General features: G+C 39.7%; 1 protein-coding gene across 3 annotated transcripts in view; it reads right to left on the bottom strand.

Moving 5' to 3' along the window:
• Positions 1-18,652, bottom strand: part of MEGF10 (multiple EGF like domains 10) — a 195,673-nt gene that overhangs the window by 42,894 nt on the left and 134,127 nt on the right. For all 3 annotated transcript variants that reach the window (XM_053300099.1, XM_053300098.1, XM_053300100.1), the window contains 2 exons: positions 17,232-17,395; positions 11,192-11,294 (listed from right to left, as the gene is read on the bottom strand). In XM_053300099.1, coding sequence (XP_053156074.1) covers positions 11,192-11,294; positions 17,232-17,395 — 267 coding nt within the window. The remainder of the gene's footprint in view (positions 1-11,191; positions 11,295-17,231; positions 17,396-18,652) is intronic.

Genomic DNA, 18,652 nt, shown 5'->3' with positions numbered 1-18,652 from the left:
AGAAAGCTTTATTCTTTATCTAGAAGGACAGTTTTTATATTCATGTGTCAGGTTGTCTAGCCATTTCAGAAAAAAAGAAAAATTATAGTTTAGATTTATTTTCATCTTTTAAAAAATGTGCAAGGCAAAAGCTACTGAAGAAACCAATTTCTCTTCTTATTAGTCATAAGTTGATTATTACTAAGCTTCATACCAAATTTTTAAAAGTACAACACAAAAAGAATTCCAAAATGAACCATGAGAGCATTCCAAAATGCTCAGCTGTGCTAAGGATATTTGTCAGTCAATATCTTGTCTCATTCCTCATTGCAAAAGAAAATACACCATGGGCAGAACTCCAGGATATAAACACACAAAAAATGCAACTGTGTAGCTTCTCATGAGAACCATGCTTTTTTCCTTTTCTTTTGCAGCTAGTAAAATGAACTTTCTTGGTTTTTTGTTGTTTTTCCCCCTCACTTCTTAAAAAGTCTCCTTTCGTGTCAAATGCCAGTAGGCCTCCACTGTAGTGCTCAGACCTTATTGTGTCTGTATATCAATTGACTATTATTGGAGTGCAGCTACTGAATGAATCATTTGGCTAAAGAAAAGTCCAGAAGAAGAATGACTTGCTTTGTATGTATTTTAGGCAAAATACATTTCCAGTTCACTTTCTATCTGACTTCTCAAAGGAGCAAAACAGACTCTAGATTTTTTTGCAGGGGGGAAACACCCCAAAGAGAATAATTTGTAGTGTGTGTGAAGAGGCAGTCAACATTGAAAATTAATTGCTCTGCATATCCATACAATAAGCAAGCAGTGCACCCCCTCTACAGGGAGTGAATCCTATTCAGGAAATATATCCTCATAACTAGGGGGGTGGAAAGGTGAATGAATGTTAAAACATTTTAGGTTTTTCTACTGCCAGAGAAATGATCCCAGAGCCAACTGTAGTGGAAAATATCACATTGGAATTTGACAAAAACTCAGTGACTAATTTTACACAGAATACTGAACAACCATAAAGGGACTACTTTTCCTTAGTGAATGCAAATCTCAATGGAATTTGAATTGATTGCCAAGACACAAAAGACTCGTTATACCATCAACATGTTACAAGCTGATTTTTGTCTGCCTAGCTAACCAAGTTTTCTGAATCAAGACACAAAGTAACTTATTTCTCAACAGCTTGCAACAATCTTTTCAACTTGAAACTTAAACGGAGGCACTGAAATTTGCATTTGAATAAGGTTCCAGAGTGAGAGGCACTGAACCCCCTTTTTAGATGCAGGAAAGTTGTGTAAGCATCACACCTTAAGAATTGTGAGCAGGCTACTAACTATGTAAATATGGGCTTAGATTTAGAAATTCAAGTGCACAAGTTTGAAGGAAAGGATTTTTATAGAAGCTGATGAAGATAGTTGGCAATAAATCTGGTTCCAGCAGAGCCCACACAAAGAAAAACTGAGGGAAGCTGGAGAGATTTCTTCTTTACTATTTTCCACCTTATTCTCCAAAGGTCATGTGTGAAAGCATGCTTAATAAAAGCAAATTTATTATGTTGAAAACTGAAAAGGTTCTGGAGTTTCAGTGTAGTATATTGCAATGAATTTTAAGTAAAGATGGGTTAATGGATGTATATCTTAACATAATGAATGTTATACTTTCTCAGAGTAAGTGAGCCTGGATTCTATGTGTCAGAGAGAGAGAGAGAGAGAGAGAGAGAGAGAGAGAGAGAGAGAGAGAGAGAGAGATTGTGCATGTCGGGATTACTGTAACACACTTTATATGGGGCTGCCTCTGCAAAGTATTCGGATACAGCAGCTGGTGCAAAATGTGCTATTTGGCTTCCATTTTTTTCCTGGGTCCAATTCAAGATGCTAGTATTCTGGTATCTTAGCAAACTGGACCTCGACCAAGGCAGCAATCCAGGAGGAGGACGAACCTTAGACTAGTACAAGGGAAAAGGGGTCAGGACCTCAGATAGCTCTAAGTAGGAAAGCGAGAGAACTGAGCACAGTGGCATACAATGGAGGACTGCTTGGATCTGCCAGCCAGTTTTAAAAACTCTTGCCCAAGCAGAGTGAATTGGCCCCTCCCCTTCCCTGGGGAAGGCTCTACTGTTTAAAGGGAACTTGCCTTATTTTCTAATCACTGGCTCTGGCTGTGCTGGGGGACCTCTACTTGGATTGGCAGGTCCTTAAGGGACTCTTCCAGTCAGAGGGTGATTGCAGGGCCATGTCCTCAGGTTGTAGTGAGCGTGCTCTATTCCTGGTTTTCCTGGTGGTGTGTTTGAGTGGGGGGTCCCAGCAGCATGGGGTCACTTGAGATCTAGGTCATATTGTCTTCCTGCACTTTCTCATCCACTGAGTTGTCCTTCTTGTTACCTAATGGGGAGGTTCCAGATCCAGGGTTACAACACTTGGCCATTATCTTTAAAGTCCTAAATGGCTTGGGCCCAGGGTAGCTAGCAAATCACCTGTTCCCATATGAATCTACTGCCAGCTAAGATTTTCTGGAGAGGCTCTATTCTGTGTGCTGGCACACGGTGAGGGCCTGTCAGCAAGTGTATGGGACAGGGCCTCCTTGGTAGTCATGCCCATCCTCTCAAGCTCTCTGCCCCAGGAGGCCTACACTGCCTTATCTATTATGACTTTTGGGGGACTGGAAAAGACCTCACCCTTTTGTTGGGTGGACTGATGCTGCCAAGCATTTAAATTGGCTGTTTTTCTTCCTTTGATTTTATCTGTGGTTGTTTTATTGTACGTTTTAAAAATTCTATTTCTCTTACCTTGTGCACCTCTTTGTGGCTTGCAAGTAAAGGGTAGCTTGGAAATAACATAGAAAGCGAAGTATTTATATTCACATTTGCAGCAAAACTTGCATATGTTTTCCAGTGAATTTATGTTCTTACACATAAAAGAAATGCAAGTAATTCATATTTTTGTTTGTAACTTAAACAGACTTACATGTGGCATAAAGAAAAACTTTTCTAGAAAAAAAATTAATAAGAGCAGACTTGAGCATGCATTTCAAATGTCATCAACAAGGTCTGCCTTATTTGCTGAGTGATTTACGTCTACAAACAGCAATACTGTGTTGGTAATTTGCATGCAAGGCTTTTGACACAATTCTAACTAAAAGCAATACGATTAGTGTAGCAGCATGTAAACTTTGGACGTTTAAATGTGTCTTATGAAACAAAAGAATTATTAATATGTTTGCACGTTAATTTCATTCTTGATAAGCAGATTGGTAAGGAGATGTTTTTGTCAGGAGAATGGACAAAGACCTCTTTGATGGCTTCCACAAGTTGCTAGGCAATAGCTAAATGGTCATGATAAACTTCAGCTAAGCAGCTCTTAAGAAATCCTCATGAATTTACTGCTCAAAGCACTACTCCAAGGGTCTCACATCCAAATCAGCATTCTTGTAGCATCTGTAATCGTGTGAATGAAGTAAATAATCTTTGGGGGTGGGTATCAGTGTTTCTATAGGCAATTATAATGTTCATATACCTACTAACATACTTTTGCAGCACAATCCTAAGCAGGTTTACTAAGCAGTAAGTCACACTTAGCTCCATGGGACTGGTAAATATAGCAATGGCACATAAGCATCCAGCATAGCAGTCTCAACAATGACTAACCTTAGCACTGCAATTTGACTCTGTATTCTACCATTGCTGCTATTGCAATAGTATATTTTCCAAGTTCCTTCACAGCACAATTGCAACCAGTAGCAGACTGTAACCTATGCAAAAGGCCAGAGTGAGACTGGTCCCCTAGCATCAGTGTAAAGATCACAAACAATTTCACAATTCACAAGGTAAGGGATTTGGGAACTGTCAGTGAACTGTAAATGGTATATGGGGCAGAACTGCATCAGTTTTGTCCTTCTTGTCCACAACAGTGTGACACTTTAGTGGCACCTTAGCATAAGCCAACCTCTCTTTAAATGGCATATAGGAAGCAATATGATGAAACAACTGAATAAATGTTTTTGCTTTTAAAAAGCTAATTCTTAGCCCATAAATGTGAAGACAGGCAATGCTTGGTGAAATCTCCCTAGCCAAAACTGTGCTCAGCAATATCTCCAGCAGTCAGCTTTAGTGTCTTATACAGCCCCTTGCCACTTTCTACAGTTAGAGTAAATTATGCAAAAATAAATATGTATATATTTGCTTAATGAGCATATTGTACAGGAGGCATAATTCAGCTTTCATTGATGCTGCATTTCAATTAGCTTAGAACTGGATTTTGGTTTTTCTTTTTAATGAAGAGTACACACAGCCCTGCTCATTACATTGGTTTACCTGAGTAATTTATTTGATCCAATAAGCTGGGAAGATCCAGAAAATTTCCTATAATGACAGCTCACGGAATGCATATATGAACTGATACAGGAGACATATGGCATATATTATTATTTCTGGATTACTGTAACACGCTCTATGTGGGGCTGCCCTTGAAGAATATACGGAAACTGCAGCTAGTGCAAAACGCGGCAGCGAGGGTTTTATCCAGAGCTGCCCATTGGGAGCACATCACCCCCATTCTGAAAGAGTTGCACTGGCTGCCAATTCCTTTCCAGGTCCGATTCACGGTGCTGGTTTTGACCTTTAAAGCCCTTAATGGTTTATTTGAGGGACCGCCTGCTCCCAAGGGTTGCTGCCCGCTTGACAAGGACATCTGAGGGGGCCCTGCTCCGGGTGCCGACAATGAGAGAGGCCCAGCTGTCGTGCACTCAGGACAGGGCCTTCTCTGTTGCTGCCCCCAGACTTTGGAATGCTCTCCCAGTGGCCATTCGCTCCTCTGACTCCATCACGGCTTTTAGAAAGCTTGTTAAAACTTGGCTTTTTATCCAGGCTTTTATATAATCGTTTTTACTGCTGCTTCTGTGTGTTTTTACCTGTTGTATTGTTTTTATGCTAGTATTTTATAGATTTTAAATTTGGTCTGTTTATATATATATATTTTAGCTTAATATTTTTATTGTCTTTTATTGTATGTTTTAACTTTTGTAAACCGCCTTGGGGTTGTCTTTTAACGAAAGGCAGTATATAAATGCAACAATAAATAAATAAAATTTCTCACTTGTGGTAAAGGCAGAGGGCACATTAAAGACCTTCTCTTCACACCCAACAAATACATCATAGTGCCCTTTTATTTACCAATCTGGGGAAAGGACAGTACTACAATGGAAATAAAAAGCTGCTATTTTTTTCCTGTGATTTGTTCCCTCCACAATATTTATATTATTGGTGCTATGTGGAACCATATGCTATATAACTACAGAACTGTTTCATAGTGCTCAAACTCCTGATAACAATCAGTCTCCACGTCTATACATTAAGGCAATAAAAATATTTCAAAAGTTCTTGCAACTTCATAAAATTATTTTACTTTTAAAGTAGGATAAACTTCTCAAGGAACCAGAGGAGCATCACATTCTCAGGCAGAGAAAGTGCAGTAATCCCTCGACCTACGAACTACTCGACATCCGATGTTTTCGAGTTACGAGCGACAAAAAAGACCGGAAGTAGTTGCCGGTTTAGATTCAGCTTACTCGACCTACGAATTTTTAGATGCGGTTTCCTCGACTTACGAATGTTTCCAGACTTCCGTGGTGCACTCTTCGACTTACGAAAATTTTGACCTCCGAACTTGCGTTCGGAATGGATTAAATACGTAAGTCGAGGGACCACTGTGTATGTATGTGAAAGAGAGAATGACTCAGTGGAAGTACCACAGGTAGAGGGCACCATGGAAGCAGATAAAGGCTTAAAGTAGTAAAAGAAAAGGAATTTGGTAACAAACAGGAATGAACAAGCACACACACACATATATATATCACAATCTTGTTTGACATGTTTCCATCAGAGGAACAATTCTCAGTGGTTTTCTTTTCAGATGTTGTATTAACAGCACATACCACAACTCCCTTATGCCTTCTTCACATTCTTGACAACTACTACAGAGAATATAATGTTGTTTTTTTTAAATTGTTCCATTTCTTATGTCAGAGATTTAATCTCAAATGAACAATTTTCTGATTAACTGAAAGCAACGTTTTTGAGGGAGTACATGTTGTACTTGGTCCCCCAAACAAAAGACATGTAAAAAGAACAGACTATGAGCATGTGAAAGCGGGAGATAGGAGTGGAGTGCAGTCCAGCAACTTGCTGCTGGTCTTGTACTTCAGAGATCATGCATGGGGAAGATGCCCCTTACAAGGTCTTTGAATTGGGGTTGCATAACAGTGCTTCATCACCACCACCACAATAAATTAAAAAGTAAACAGTTACTTTTAAAAGTAGTTTAAAAACAACCTACATTTAAGCTTACATGCGGGTTTTAAAAGGACAGGAGAATCCATAAACTAGTATTATGGCCTAGTATTTTATTGGTATTTATAATCCTTCATCATACACTAGTAGTATTTCATAACTGGAAACTTAACAGAAGTTTTAAAGTGCTTTTACAACTGCACTGAAGTTATCAGTAAGCCATGACATTTCCCATAAAATGTCACAGCACAGAAAAGAAATAATGTGCTATGACCTGTAACATTCTTCAAATCATTCCAGAAAAACCTGTGCTTTTCATGACAGTTTAATGGAAAATCCTTGTCAACCACAGTCCAGATTAGCTGATTTTTTAGAGGCATATTTCTAAGCACACAATTAACAGGACTTTGGGAAGAGGTGAAACTGTCCATTCAGGACATAAATATATGTGATTGCAAGGTATTATATTTGTTACTAATAAGGAGCAGCATCCAGATACTCAATGAACAGGAGTATAGGGTCCTCATTTGAAATGAAAGAGGCAAAGGAGAAATAAGGCAGGCTAGAGCTATTACATGCAAATTTTATTGGGACTTCTATGATTTCCCAATGTCACTTAACAAATTGCTAAAGGTAATCTTAGGTGTACACTTAATATTTTTAAAATGCTCAAATGAAAATATAAAGTGTCAGCAAGACAACTTGTATTGAGCCAGCCATTGGCCCATCTACTTCAGTATTGGACCAATGGTCCTACCAGTATTGGCTGCTGATTGAGAGGCACCTTTTAATGTGGTGATTCTCTTTATTTAGTAGCGGGAGAGCAACTGGCCCTATCCACCTCCAGCACAGTATCCCTCCAGTGACTGTTGCTAGTGTCTATCTTATGTTTCTTTTTAGATTGTGAACCCATTGGGGACAGGGAGCTTATCTATCTATCTATCTATCTATCTAAACCACTTTGTAAACTTTTGTTGAAAAGCAGTATATAAATATTTGTAGTAGTAGTAGTAGTGGTAGTGGTAGTAATGGTGGTGATTGGCAGCAGCTTTCCAGGGCTTCAGAAAGGGGTCTTTCCCATAAATATAAATTGGTATAGGTGAGAAAAAGAATAAAGAAGATCTAGCAGTGCTTGAATTACAAAGAGGTCGGGCCCTCAGATAGCTTTAGTCACCTTGCAGAATGCTATCTGGGGCCATGATTAGCTAAAATGGTGAGGAGTTAGGGGCTGGGGCTTATGGATTTAATTAAGCCCCACTTCTACATTTCTCCCCAGAATCCAGGCACTGTGGTCTAGTAGGTCTACCCATAAGACTCAAGAGGAAGAGGAAGCTTTTCAAGAATAATACAGGTAACTGTATATTAAATAAAATTGTCATTATTTTGATTAGTATACTAGCTGTAATGATTATTGTAGAAATAGATTAATTTTTGTTGCCATATTACAGCTCAAAAATATGGTTAATATTAAAACATACATGCTAGGTAGAAAATTAAAGAGCTTGACATTACATGGCTAATTTGCAGAATTCACAGATTACAATCCTACTCCAACGAAGTACTGGAAGAAGCGGGTGGGGCGGGAGGGTAAGGAATAATCCAAGGTCTTGTCTTACTATCTGATTCTGCTAGAAGATAGTGATTTCTTTTCATCAGGAATCCATACAGTTCATTTCATGGCAATATGGGCATCCCCCGAACTAGAATCCTGGCTCGGATCAAATTCAAGCCGGTTCAGGGTTGTAAAAGTTTTCTTTTTTAAAAATGTTAACTTACCACTGGTTCCGGCAACCTCCGGGGGGTCACTTCTGTGGCAGGGGGGTGTCTCTGGAGGTTCCCCCTCCCCCCACAGGCCTCCCTGGTCTTCTTCAGGTCATTCTTGCCCTTTCTGAGGTGGTGGTGGCTATTTTGGAGGCTGCCGCGCATATGCCCTGGCCATTTGTGTCGCCTGGGTCATGACCCAGGCCACACAAATGACCAGGGAGCATGCACAGTAAGTGAGGTGCTTTGGGTTGTTTTTTTTTTTGTTTTTTTTTAACTTTTAGAACCCTGAGCTGGGCCCAGTCCAGCTCAAGGGCTAGTTGATGGCGAACTGGCTCAACCTCAAAACATAATATTGCTGGAGTAACACCAAGCAGAAATGGAAAGGAACGGGAAAGAAAAGTCTGTGGCTGCAGTCTTGCTCCAGTTCATTACAAAAGATTCTAAATTTAATTTTGTTGTGTTCAGCAATATCCCTGCTGTCCATTAAAAAACTAAAAAGAGCCCAGGTTGCTCAGACAGCTTCATAACAACTATTATTGTGTTCTATCCTTTACGATGAACTTTCCATAGTCTACTGTTCTTGCCCTCTAATTCACTGGTTTCTATCTCTTTTTTTAAAAAAAAGCACTGTTTCTTTTTTTGTATTTCTTGAAGTGCAATCCCAAGCATGTTTTCTTAGAGACCCACTGAGTTCAACAGGACCTCTCTGGTAAGTGTGCTTTAGGACTGAAGCCATAGTATTCTATGTGGGTGCTTAAACATGCACCACTACAGTTTTACTACTTCAGTACACAGTTTTGCCCAATTGGATTACTTATGTTCGTGACTAATCTGGACAACATGATTTGAATATTTGTCAAATGCCTATGAAACTGAATCCAAACAAGATGGAAGAGCTGCAAACTCAGGAGATGCTAGATCTTCCTGCCCTGCACAGGGTTGCACTCCTCTAGAAGAACTAAGTTCACTATTTGGGAATATTTCTGGACTCAAGCCCTCTCTAGTTTCTTAGATAGAGGCTACGGCCAGAAAGTGCCTCTTATCAGCTTCAGATTATTCACCAACTGCACCCATTTCTGGATGAGAAACAGTAGTGTACCTGCTAGTAACTTCTGGGCTTGAGTACTGCAAAGCATTCTACATAGATCTGCCTCTGAATGTTGTCCAGAAACTTCAATTAGTACAAAATTTATCAGCAAAGTTGGTCTCAAGAACAACTTGTACATACCATATCACTCCAGTTTTAAAAACATCACAGAAGTTGCCAATAAATTTCCAGACAAAATACAAAGTGCTTGTGATTATCTACAAAGCCCTAAATGACTTAGGCCTGGGTTATTCATGAGAATGCCACCTTCTGTATAGACCACATCATTTATTAATGTAATCAGGAGAGGTTTGCCTACTGCTTCCACCAATCTGGCTGCCACCAATCTGGCAGCCACTTAGACTGACTCAACAGCGTGAACTTCTTGATAGCCACTCCTGAGCTTTGGAACACACTGTCCACTGAGATACAGGGTCTGACGGTTGTCTGCCTTTAAGAGAGCTCTGAAAACGCATCTGTTTATTCAGGCATTTGGCTGAATTTAATTTGTTTTAATTGTAATTTGTTTCATTTTCTAATTGTAGTTTTAATTTTGTACACCACCTAGAGACTGAGGTGATATAAAAATGTAAGAATAAATTGAATGAATGAATGAATGAATACATGTGTACCCCTGAAGATAAAAGCATGTGTTTCTCTGACTGCTGGCAGCAGGAGGCAGCACTATTCTTGAAACTGAAAATATCATCTTAGCAATTTTTCTTTGATTTACATTTTTTCTTTCATTTCTCTGATAAAAAAACATTTAATAGTTAAAATATCTTGTTCAAATACTGTTCATTGGTCACCTTAATTTCTTTGGATATTGCATTCCACTCATTTACTGCTATTTCTTTCAGCTTTTCTAATTAAGTTACGTGCTCATTACCAACAGCCAACGAATTCTACACTCTAAATATTATCACAAAGTGGTAAATCTGTGATCCAGCTATTTTAGAGCACACCCTTAAATATTATCTTCTTTCATAGTTCACATTCACAAACAACAGTGGGTGTATCATGGGGGACAATACTACTATTTGTGTGTGGGTGGGGATTTTTCCACAGATACTCAATACCAGAAAGCTATCTTGTTTATGACATATGATATGTCTAGACATCACTGACATGTTTCCCTCTTCTTCAGTACTGGTTTTGAATAGGGTTAGCTATTTCTCTGTAAGCCTTTTCTTAGTGTTACAATGTAATTTAGATTATCCACCCTTGCGCCAATGGCTGAAACTACATTGTTTTTGGGATCTTCCAGTCACATAGTTTGATGACATTTAAGAGAGAACCAATCTATTTATTGACAGTGCTGCTATATGGAGTAAACAAGATTTCCCTTGCATAATCCCTACTGATCACTTGAAACAATTTTCAGCATTTCAAACATACTAGCGCCACAGGAGTTAAGAACGTAAGAACAGCCCTGCTGGATCAGGCCCAGGGCCCATCTAGTCCAGCATCCTGTTCCACACAGTGGCCCACCAGATACCTCTGGAAGCCACAGGCAGGAGTTGAGGGCATGCACCCTCTCCTGCTGTTACTCCCCTGCAACTGGGACTGAGTTGCTTTTTCATAGTTTATCCCACAGTGTTAGTGTAATGTTTAAAGGTCCATAACCTTCTGATGGGAGTGAATGTGTGGATCTTTTCCACAGAATTTGTACCTTCCTTTATGCAGAACCCAGAGCAAAGACATATGTTATCATCCTTGCGCATGTGGGTGAAGGCCTTTAAACATTACAGCACCCACAAAAAAGCACCTCCCAGTGCACTAATGTAATACATTTTTGCAATCTCGCCTGTCCTTTAATAGCCTACTAACCTATTAAATCAGAATATGGTACACACATTTTGTATATGTCACTATGAAAAACAAAAGATTGTTCACACAATCTCCCTAAAGCATTTGTAGCTACAACTCATAAAGATCTGACTTTCATTTACTGAATACAATCAAGGAATACTTGCTACTTTCTGAATCTTTCACACACTGATCTAGGTCTTAACTGTTTATAGAAGCAGAATGGAGAGTTAAACTCTATCACACACTGAGTTCTAATTTACCTGACCATCCTGGGAGGCAGCGACAGTAGCCAGTAGTTGGGTGGCAGCCATCTGCATGGCTGCAGTCGCAGCGCTCTGCACAGTCCAACCCATATGTGCCATCCTTTTAGAAAACAAAAGATGAAATAGTAATGAGAGCAAACATTACATTTTAGATACAGCTAAGCTAACATGCATGAGGCTTGAAGTTTCAAATTATTGGCCAATTTTTGACAGCAATGATCTCTGATTGTGGAGGACAGCAATTTCACATATTAAAATTATTAAGTAAATTGAACTACCACACAAATAAGCTAATGTGTGTGTATCCCAAAGAAGCCAAAAATGAATGACGGAAACAATCACCACCCTGGATGATTGTTAGGATGGTTCAGTATAAGAGATAGCAACCTCTGTCTTACTGTGAACCAGAAGTAGTTCAATTCCCACTGGTGGCAATGTGTGAGAATGGGAGTAGATATGAGCGTATGTTGTTTTTACCATGCCAGATAAAAAAGTTTCCACTAGTTTAAGGCATTTAAAAATAATAGTTAATTATTAAAGGTAACATGCACACCTTTTGTTGTTGTTTATAAAGTAGGCTGTTGCCTACAAAAGCTCATGCCATTATAAGTCATTTTTAGCAGATTCCCATATACCCATATATTTTTCCTAACTGGGCAAATAGCAGCATAGAAGGGCTGAATTTGAGCAGGAAAAATGGCAGGGAATAAAATTCTCAACCACCCTTCCATCTATACCTTGTCCAGATCCAGATCTTCTTCCCCTTCCAAAAAAATCTGCTTTTAAAAGAGATCAGATACCCGTAATCAGGTCATCTAGTCTGATCCTGGGATCAGTTCTAACTAAGCTCTAACCTATCTTTGGAATCCAAGATCACCATTAGAACTGTTGTCTTATAACAAGGAACAGCCACAGTTTAAACCGAAGGAAGGGAAATTAACATCTAAATTCCATAACTAAGCATGGTCACAGTTACGCCACAACCTGAAATGTATCCCAGAATAGGAATTGCTGCTACATGATACCCACACCTATATTTTTGTAGCATAGCTAAGAGATTAGCCAGTTTACACTATCCTTCAATTCTAAAACAGATTGATTATTAGTTTATTTTTGCCCCCAACCCCAAAGACTGTGGTCTTGTATTAGGGAGTTTTGGATAGGATTTGAGGCTTAAATTATCAAACACCTAGCTACCTTCCCTAAATCCCCTGTTATCAATGGCACAGATTTTAACACCAGGTTGGGCCCCAATGATGCCTCCCTGTATGCAGCCTACCAGAAATGGACTCCTGAAATGGACTGTTGTTCTCCCTTGAAGACGTGCCAGTCCAAAGACTATGAGGCTGTTCTCATGCCCAGGCAAGACTGGGCTAAGAAAGCCAAGGCCAGTATTGGCTGTGTGTGGGAACCACTGGGGTCGCGCCCAATCCTGGTCGTGCTTTGGCAGAAAACCTGCCTGCAGAGCCAGCCTCTTAAATGAGGTGAAGGGAGCGAGCGCTCCCTTAGCCCCATTTCCCTGATCATGTGCAGCACTGAGTGTGTTTAGTGGTGCTGTAACACTGACAGGCACTCGGCCATCACTGGAGGAATCCTCACAATAAACCATGCACTTTGTGCAATGCACACACACATTGCACTTCTTGCAATGCACACATGCACATGGTGCATTGCGGGGTTTCCAGGGGCCAGGACGATGCATCCCAGCCCCGCACCTTCGCGCAGCCAAAGCCAGCAACTGGGTGCATGATTCGCACATCTAGCAATGCAGCACTGATCATCTGTGGGGGAGGTAAACCTTCCTAGCCTTCCTCCTCGCACGCCCTGAAGCCCTTCTCATTAATCACGAGAAAGAGCTCAAAGTATATAACTTTGCTGTTTTTTGTTTAGCCTCAACAATGTATGAATTGGACTTCTTTATATTAAATTGAGCAGCTGAAGTCATTGCCAGGGGGGAGTTTACCACTGGCTGGGGTGGGGGAAGAGCATTATTGACTATGTTATTGTGTCACACAATTTACTTAATCTGGTTGGTGAATTAAGGGCAGATTGTCGCTTGGATAGTAATCACTTACCTGTGGTGCTCTATTTCAAGCCATTTGTACAAAAACCTATATATGGAGGAGAGGTTTCAACCAAATAGCTTAGCTGATAATAGGTCTATCAGACTTCAGTGGTCCCCATGGGTGGATAAGATGATTAGAGAAATTCTCAGCTCAGAGCAAAACTCCGTGCCTCTATGTTGACAGTTTCAAATTACCACCCAAATGGTACAGGGGACCCTCACCCATAACAATCTGGGTGTAACCCACATCCACGCACTCAGATCTAAATGCTGGTTTAACAAAACTGTATTGCTCCTAAAAAATATTTCACACACTAACAACATCACAATCTATATTAATGCAGAAAAGGCAATATAAGGCATTGCTAAGGGGAGGGGAGGGCAGCTTTAAGAGAAGCTTGGCATCGTTTAATTCTTACTTGTAGGAGCAACGACACATTTGATTTTTAGAGAATTGTGACAAATTATCTTCCTGGCAATGTGTCTCAATTGGATTGCTATATTTTAGCTGAGGTTGGGAGGCACGTTTCTGATCTTTGGATTCTGCAGATGATGATTCTGTGTCCTCACCAACACCTAATTTGTCCTCCCTTCCAGAATGCCCTCGTCACTACTACAGATGTAATTAAGTTGGTAAAGGTAAAGTAGTGCCCTTGAGTTGGTGTCGACTCCTGGCGACCACAGAGCCATGTGGTTTTGTTTTGGTAGACTACAGGAGGGGTTTACCATTGCCTCTTTCCAAGCAGTGTGAGATGATGCCTTTCAGCACCTTCCTATATCGCTGCTGCTCGATATAGGTGTTTCCCATAGTCTGGGAAACATACCAGCGGGGATTTGAACCAGCAACCTCTTGCTCGCTAGGCAAGTCATTTCCCCGCTGTGCCATTAAGTTGGTAACCCATCTTAAACCTGGAAAGGCCCCTGGAGGCGATTGCATACCCCTTGAATTGATAAAATCTAATTTTGATTGGTGAGCTTGCAAACCTTTTCACTTTTATAGATAGAACTGTCTGCATTCCCAGAGAATGGGGTAGAGTACTTGTGGTTCCAATCTTTAAAAAAAAGACAGTTGCTCTGACCCAGCTAACTAGCAACCAATCAGCATGCTGTGCATTATCAGCAAGCTGTATGCTTGGCACCTTCATGGGATACTAGTAGATTGGTTGGAGCAAAACAATATACTGAGGGAGGAACAGGCAGGATTTAGAGCAGGCCGGTCCACCTCCGATCAGGGGTTGGTATTGCAGCACCTGGCTGAGAAATATTCAAGTAGTGCCAAGTCATCCCTTTATGCAGCTTTCATTGACTTTAAATCTTCATTTGATTTGATCTCTAGGGACCAGCTCTGGAGGAAGCTTGAGGCTTCCTCCACTGAGTGGTGCCTACTATACTTATTCGTATGCTTCACAATAACACCACATTAAGGAGTAATATTTAATCAACAAAGCCAGCTGTCTAATGCTGTAATGACACAGAGGGAGGTGAAGCAGGGATGCATCCTTGCTCTCCTTTTGTTTAGTTTCTATATAAACCCCCTGGTAAATTGCCTTTATAATCCTGATCTCCATTCCCCTAAACTTGTTAACAAACCAATATCAATTTTGCTGTACGCTGATAAATTCTGCTGTACCCTGAGCCAGCATGGTGTAGTGGTTAGAGTGCTGGACTAGGACCGGGGAGACCCGAGTTCAAATCCCCATTCAGCCATGAAATTAGCTGGGTGACTCTGGGCCAGTTACTTCTCTCTCAGCCTAACCTACTTCACAGGGTTGTTGTGAAAGAGAAGTATGTAGTACACCGCTCTAGGCTCCTTGGAGGAAAAGCGGGATATAAATGTAATAATGATGATGATGATGATGATGCAGTTATTCTCTTGCGAACACCCATTGGCTCACTATTGCAAAGAAGAACTCTTGAACATAAATTTCAACAAGACCAAGATATTAGTGTTTGCCAAATTTATTTATTTATTTGATTGATTTAAATACTGCCCTTCCAAAAATGGCTCAGTACAGTTGGCTAACTAAACAGAAATGGCAGATTAGAGGGAATCCAATAGAGCAGGTGATGAGCTACAAATATTTGGAGGTTGTCTTCCAGGCCATTGGATCCTGGAAGGCCCAGCTTGAGCAGATAACAGCTAATGACCAAAGGAGATCCCTTGCTATCCTACATTTTTTTCATTCTAGAAGGCATAATTTCATTCTGGCTGATATTAAAGTATTTGAGGCCAAGGCCCTAACTCAGCTGTTATACGATGCTCAGTTCTGTACATATCACAATTTTACTCTGCTAGAAATGATGCAATCTAAATTTCTACAGCCTGCGTCCTCAGTGGCAAAATGTGTACCCAATGCTGTATTGCAATTAGAAGCAGGCCTGAATAAGGTTCTGGTTAAAATTAATATTCTTCCCAGCTGGCCAGGCATCACTCACATTGATTGACAGTTTTCAATCTACTTGGAGCAGGCTTTTGCAGGATAAACTTGCAACATACAGGTTTTCTCCTAATTTCTTAATCTCCTTTGGATATGACAGTGCTAAACATATTCTTAAGCAACGTATCCAAGATAGTCTAATGACAGAAGGATTTAAGCTGGGCCACTAGAAGTAACAGTCCAAGTGGGTTCTTGAACTATCTTAAGCCATCTCACTAGTCTGACAATCTTGAACCAGCAAAGAGCATTTTCGATGGCACACTTTAATATGTTGCCATCTGTGGTTCTTGAGCGCAGATATCAAAAAAATCCACTTATTGACTGAAAATGCCCATGTCACACAGAGGAAATTGAAACTATGAGTCATGTGCTTTTATACTGTCCATTCTATCAGGATATTCACAGCATTTTTATTGCCCCTCTTTTATTGAATATGCCAGAGAGATTGGCTGAATTTTATACCTCCTTCCTTCTTGCAGATTGGAATCCATCAACATTTAGTGTGGCCAAATTCTGCGAAGTCAGGCAAGAGTTGATTCAAGATATTAATTATAATTAACATTTTAAGGAGTATAGCATTTCTACTTAGATTAAGTATTTTGATGATTACTACGTAGTATATAGATGTTTACGATGATGAGCAATATATATATTCTGTCTTAATTTGTTAAAATGCTAATTTTGCTGCTGATAGCTATCGGCTTGTTGGTTCTGGTCAATGACCGTAATCTATCTAAACAGTAGGTCATGGCATATGACCAAAGAATATCAGTCTTCAATATATCACAGTAATCAATTTTAATGTAAAAGAGGTGAGATTAAAAGTATAATAGATAGGTTTAGACTGGGAATGGAATCAAAGCATTTTTAAATAGCTACATGTGGCAAAAAAAACCAAATATCCTTAAAGTCTTCAAGAGATTTTTAAAAAAATCTTCTCAAATCTCTGACACACTTTATATAATTGTGCAAAAGTTATGCAAGATGAGTCAAATTTTCATGTGCAAAATGTGTTGGTGTGTATATGTGCATGCACATACACATTAAATTGAGTTCTGTGGGGCAAAAGGGATATAGTTTGAGGAAGGGAAGTAAATTCTGGCCCCAGTCCTAGCTGTGGGGTCGCCACAAGGTAAGAGATAGTTTATCCCTCATACCATCGATGTTTCCGAAAATGTACTGCTTTATTTTCAAATAAAATGCTTTATTTGAGGACTTGTAAACTGCCCAGAGACGTAAGTTTTGGGCGGTATAAAAATATGTTAAATAATAAGAAGAAATAAAATAATAAAAGAGGAATTTCCTGTGCATGTAATCAGATTTGAGAAGATATTCCCTCAAATATGCTGGGAAAGGTAATTTGAAGACAAGTCAATTAATGTGCTACCAAAACACAACCAACTCTACACACCGTTATACTGGTGATAAAAATGTATTCCAGGCTTCATTAAAAACAATAAAACATGCTAACATTTCTATGAACAACACTATTAAAACCCCATACTCCCCCTCCTAGTGAATGATGCTTAATTACCTGGCAAGGGTGTTCACATTTTTCTCCTCTCCATCCTGGAGCGCAAGTGCAAGTTCCATCCAGAGTATTGCATGCCCCTCCATTAAGGCACTGGCAAGTTAAGTTACAGCCAAGGCCCCATGTCCCACTAGGGCAGTTTATAGAACAATCTACACCATGCCAACCTGCCACAATAAAAGCAAAATGTCCACTTTCAGTACTGAATTCTGATTCTGAAATCCCTCCTGGATCAAAAGGAGCAACAGCAGAACTTTGTGATTAGAGTGGGACTAGGACCAGGAAGACCCAAGTTCAAATCCCCAAATCAGCTATGTAACTCACTGTGTGACTCTGGACCAGTCACTTATCTCTCAGCCTAACCTAAGTCACAGAGTTGTTGTGAGGATAAACATAACCATATACACCGCTCTGCGCTCCTTGGAGGAAGAGGGATATAAATGTAAAAATAAGTACGTACGTACGTAAATGTCAGCAAAAGTCCTGGATAGAAGGACTTTTTTACATTCCAAATGAAACTGGTTAACCAGATTTCACCATGGAAGCTAATTTCAATAGCTATCACACCTTTGGTCCTTTCTTTACGCCCAGGCATCCTAAGGATCTATAGACAATCAGGAGTATCTAACACAAGCCTATTCAAACTTTTCTTATTTAATTCAGAAGGCTTTGATGCTTTTTTCTCCTCTGCATTGCATCAAGAGTAACATAGTTTAAGCATTGGCTAGTCTAGGATTTGTGTATTGATTAATATTAGAATAATCCAGGGCAGATCTTACAGATAGCATAGAACAGTCAGTGTCTCAGTCTCCTAGAAAACTCTACTTCTAGTCTGAATGGCATGATTTTACATTAAAGTTAAATTTATTTATTAATTATTATTTTTGTTTGCACAGTCAAACAGGTGTTATTGACTGGTTTGTTTCATCCAGACATCAAGTCCTTCCCAAAGTCCTGGGATGCCAGAATTTTGTTATCAATATTGTTGTTATTATAGGTATTGCCACAAAATATAGGCTGTTCCCAGTAAAGCTGTTTTTTGTAGTTGGCTGATGGTGATTTCTGTAGCCCCTGTGGTGTTGAGTTGCTCTTCAAGATGTTTTGGAATTGCACCTAGGGTGCCAATTACTACTGGGATTATTTTGGTCTTCATCTGCCACAGCCTTTCAATTTCGATTTGTAGATCTTTGTACTTTGTTATTTTTTCTGTTTCTTTTTCTTCTATTCTGCTGTCACCTGGTATTGCTATGTCAATTATTTTGACTTGTTTTTCTTTTTCTTCTTGACTAAAGTTATAGCTGGTGTATTGTGTGGCAGATGTTTGTCTGTTTGTAGTCAGAAGCCCCATAATATTTTTGCATCTTCATTTTCTACAACATTTTCAATTTTGTGGTCCCATCAATTTTTGGCTGCAGCTAGCTTGT

Source organism: Hemicordylus capensis, chromosome 2 (assembly GCF_027244095.1).
Source record: "Hemicordylus capensis ecotype Gifberg chromosome 2, rHemCap1.1.pri, whole genome shotgun sequence".
Taxonomy (NCBI): Eukaryota; Metazoa; Chordata; class Lepidosauria; order Squamata; family Cordylidae; genus Hemicordylus; species Hemicordylus capensis.
This window is presented reverse-complemented; position numbering and strand designations above follow the sequence as displayed.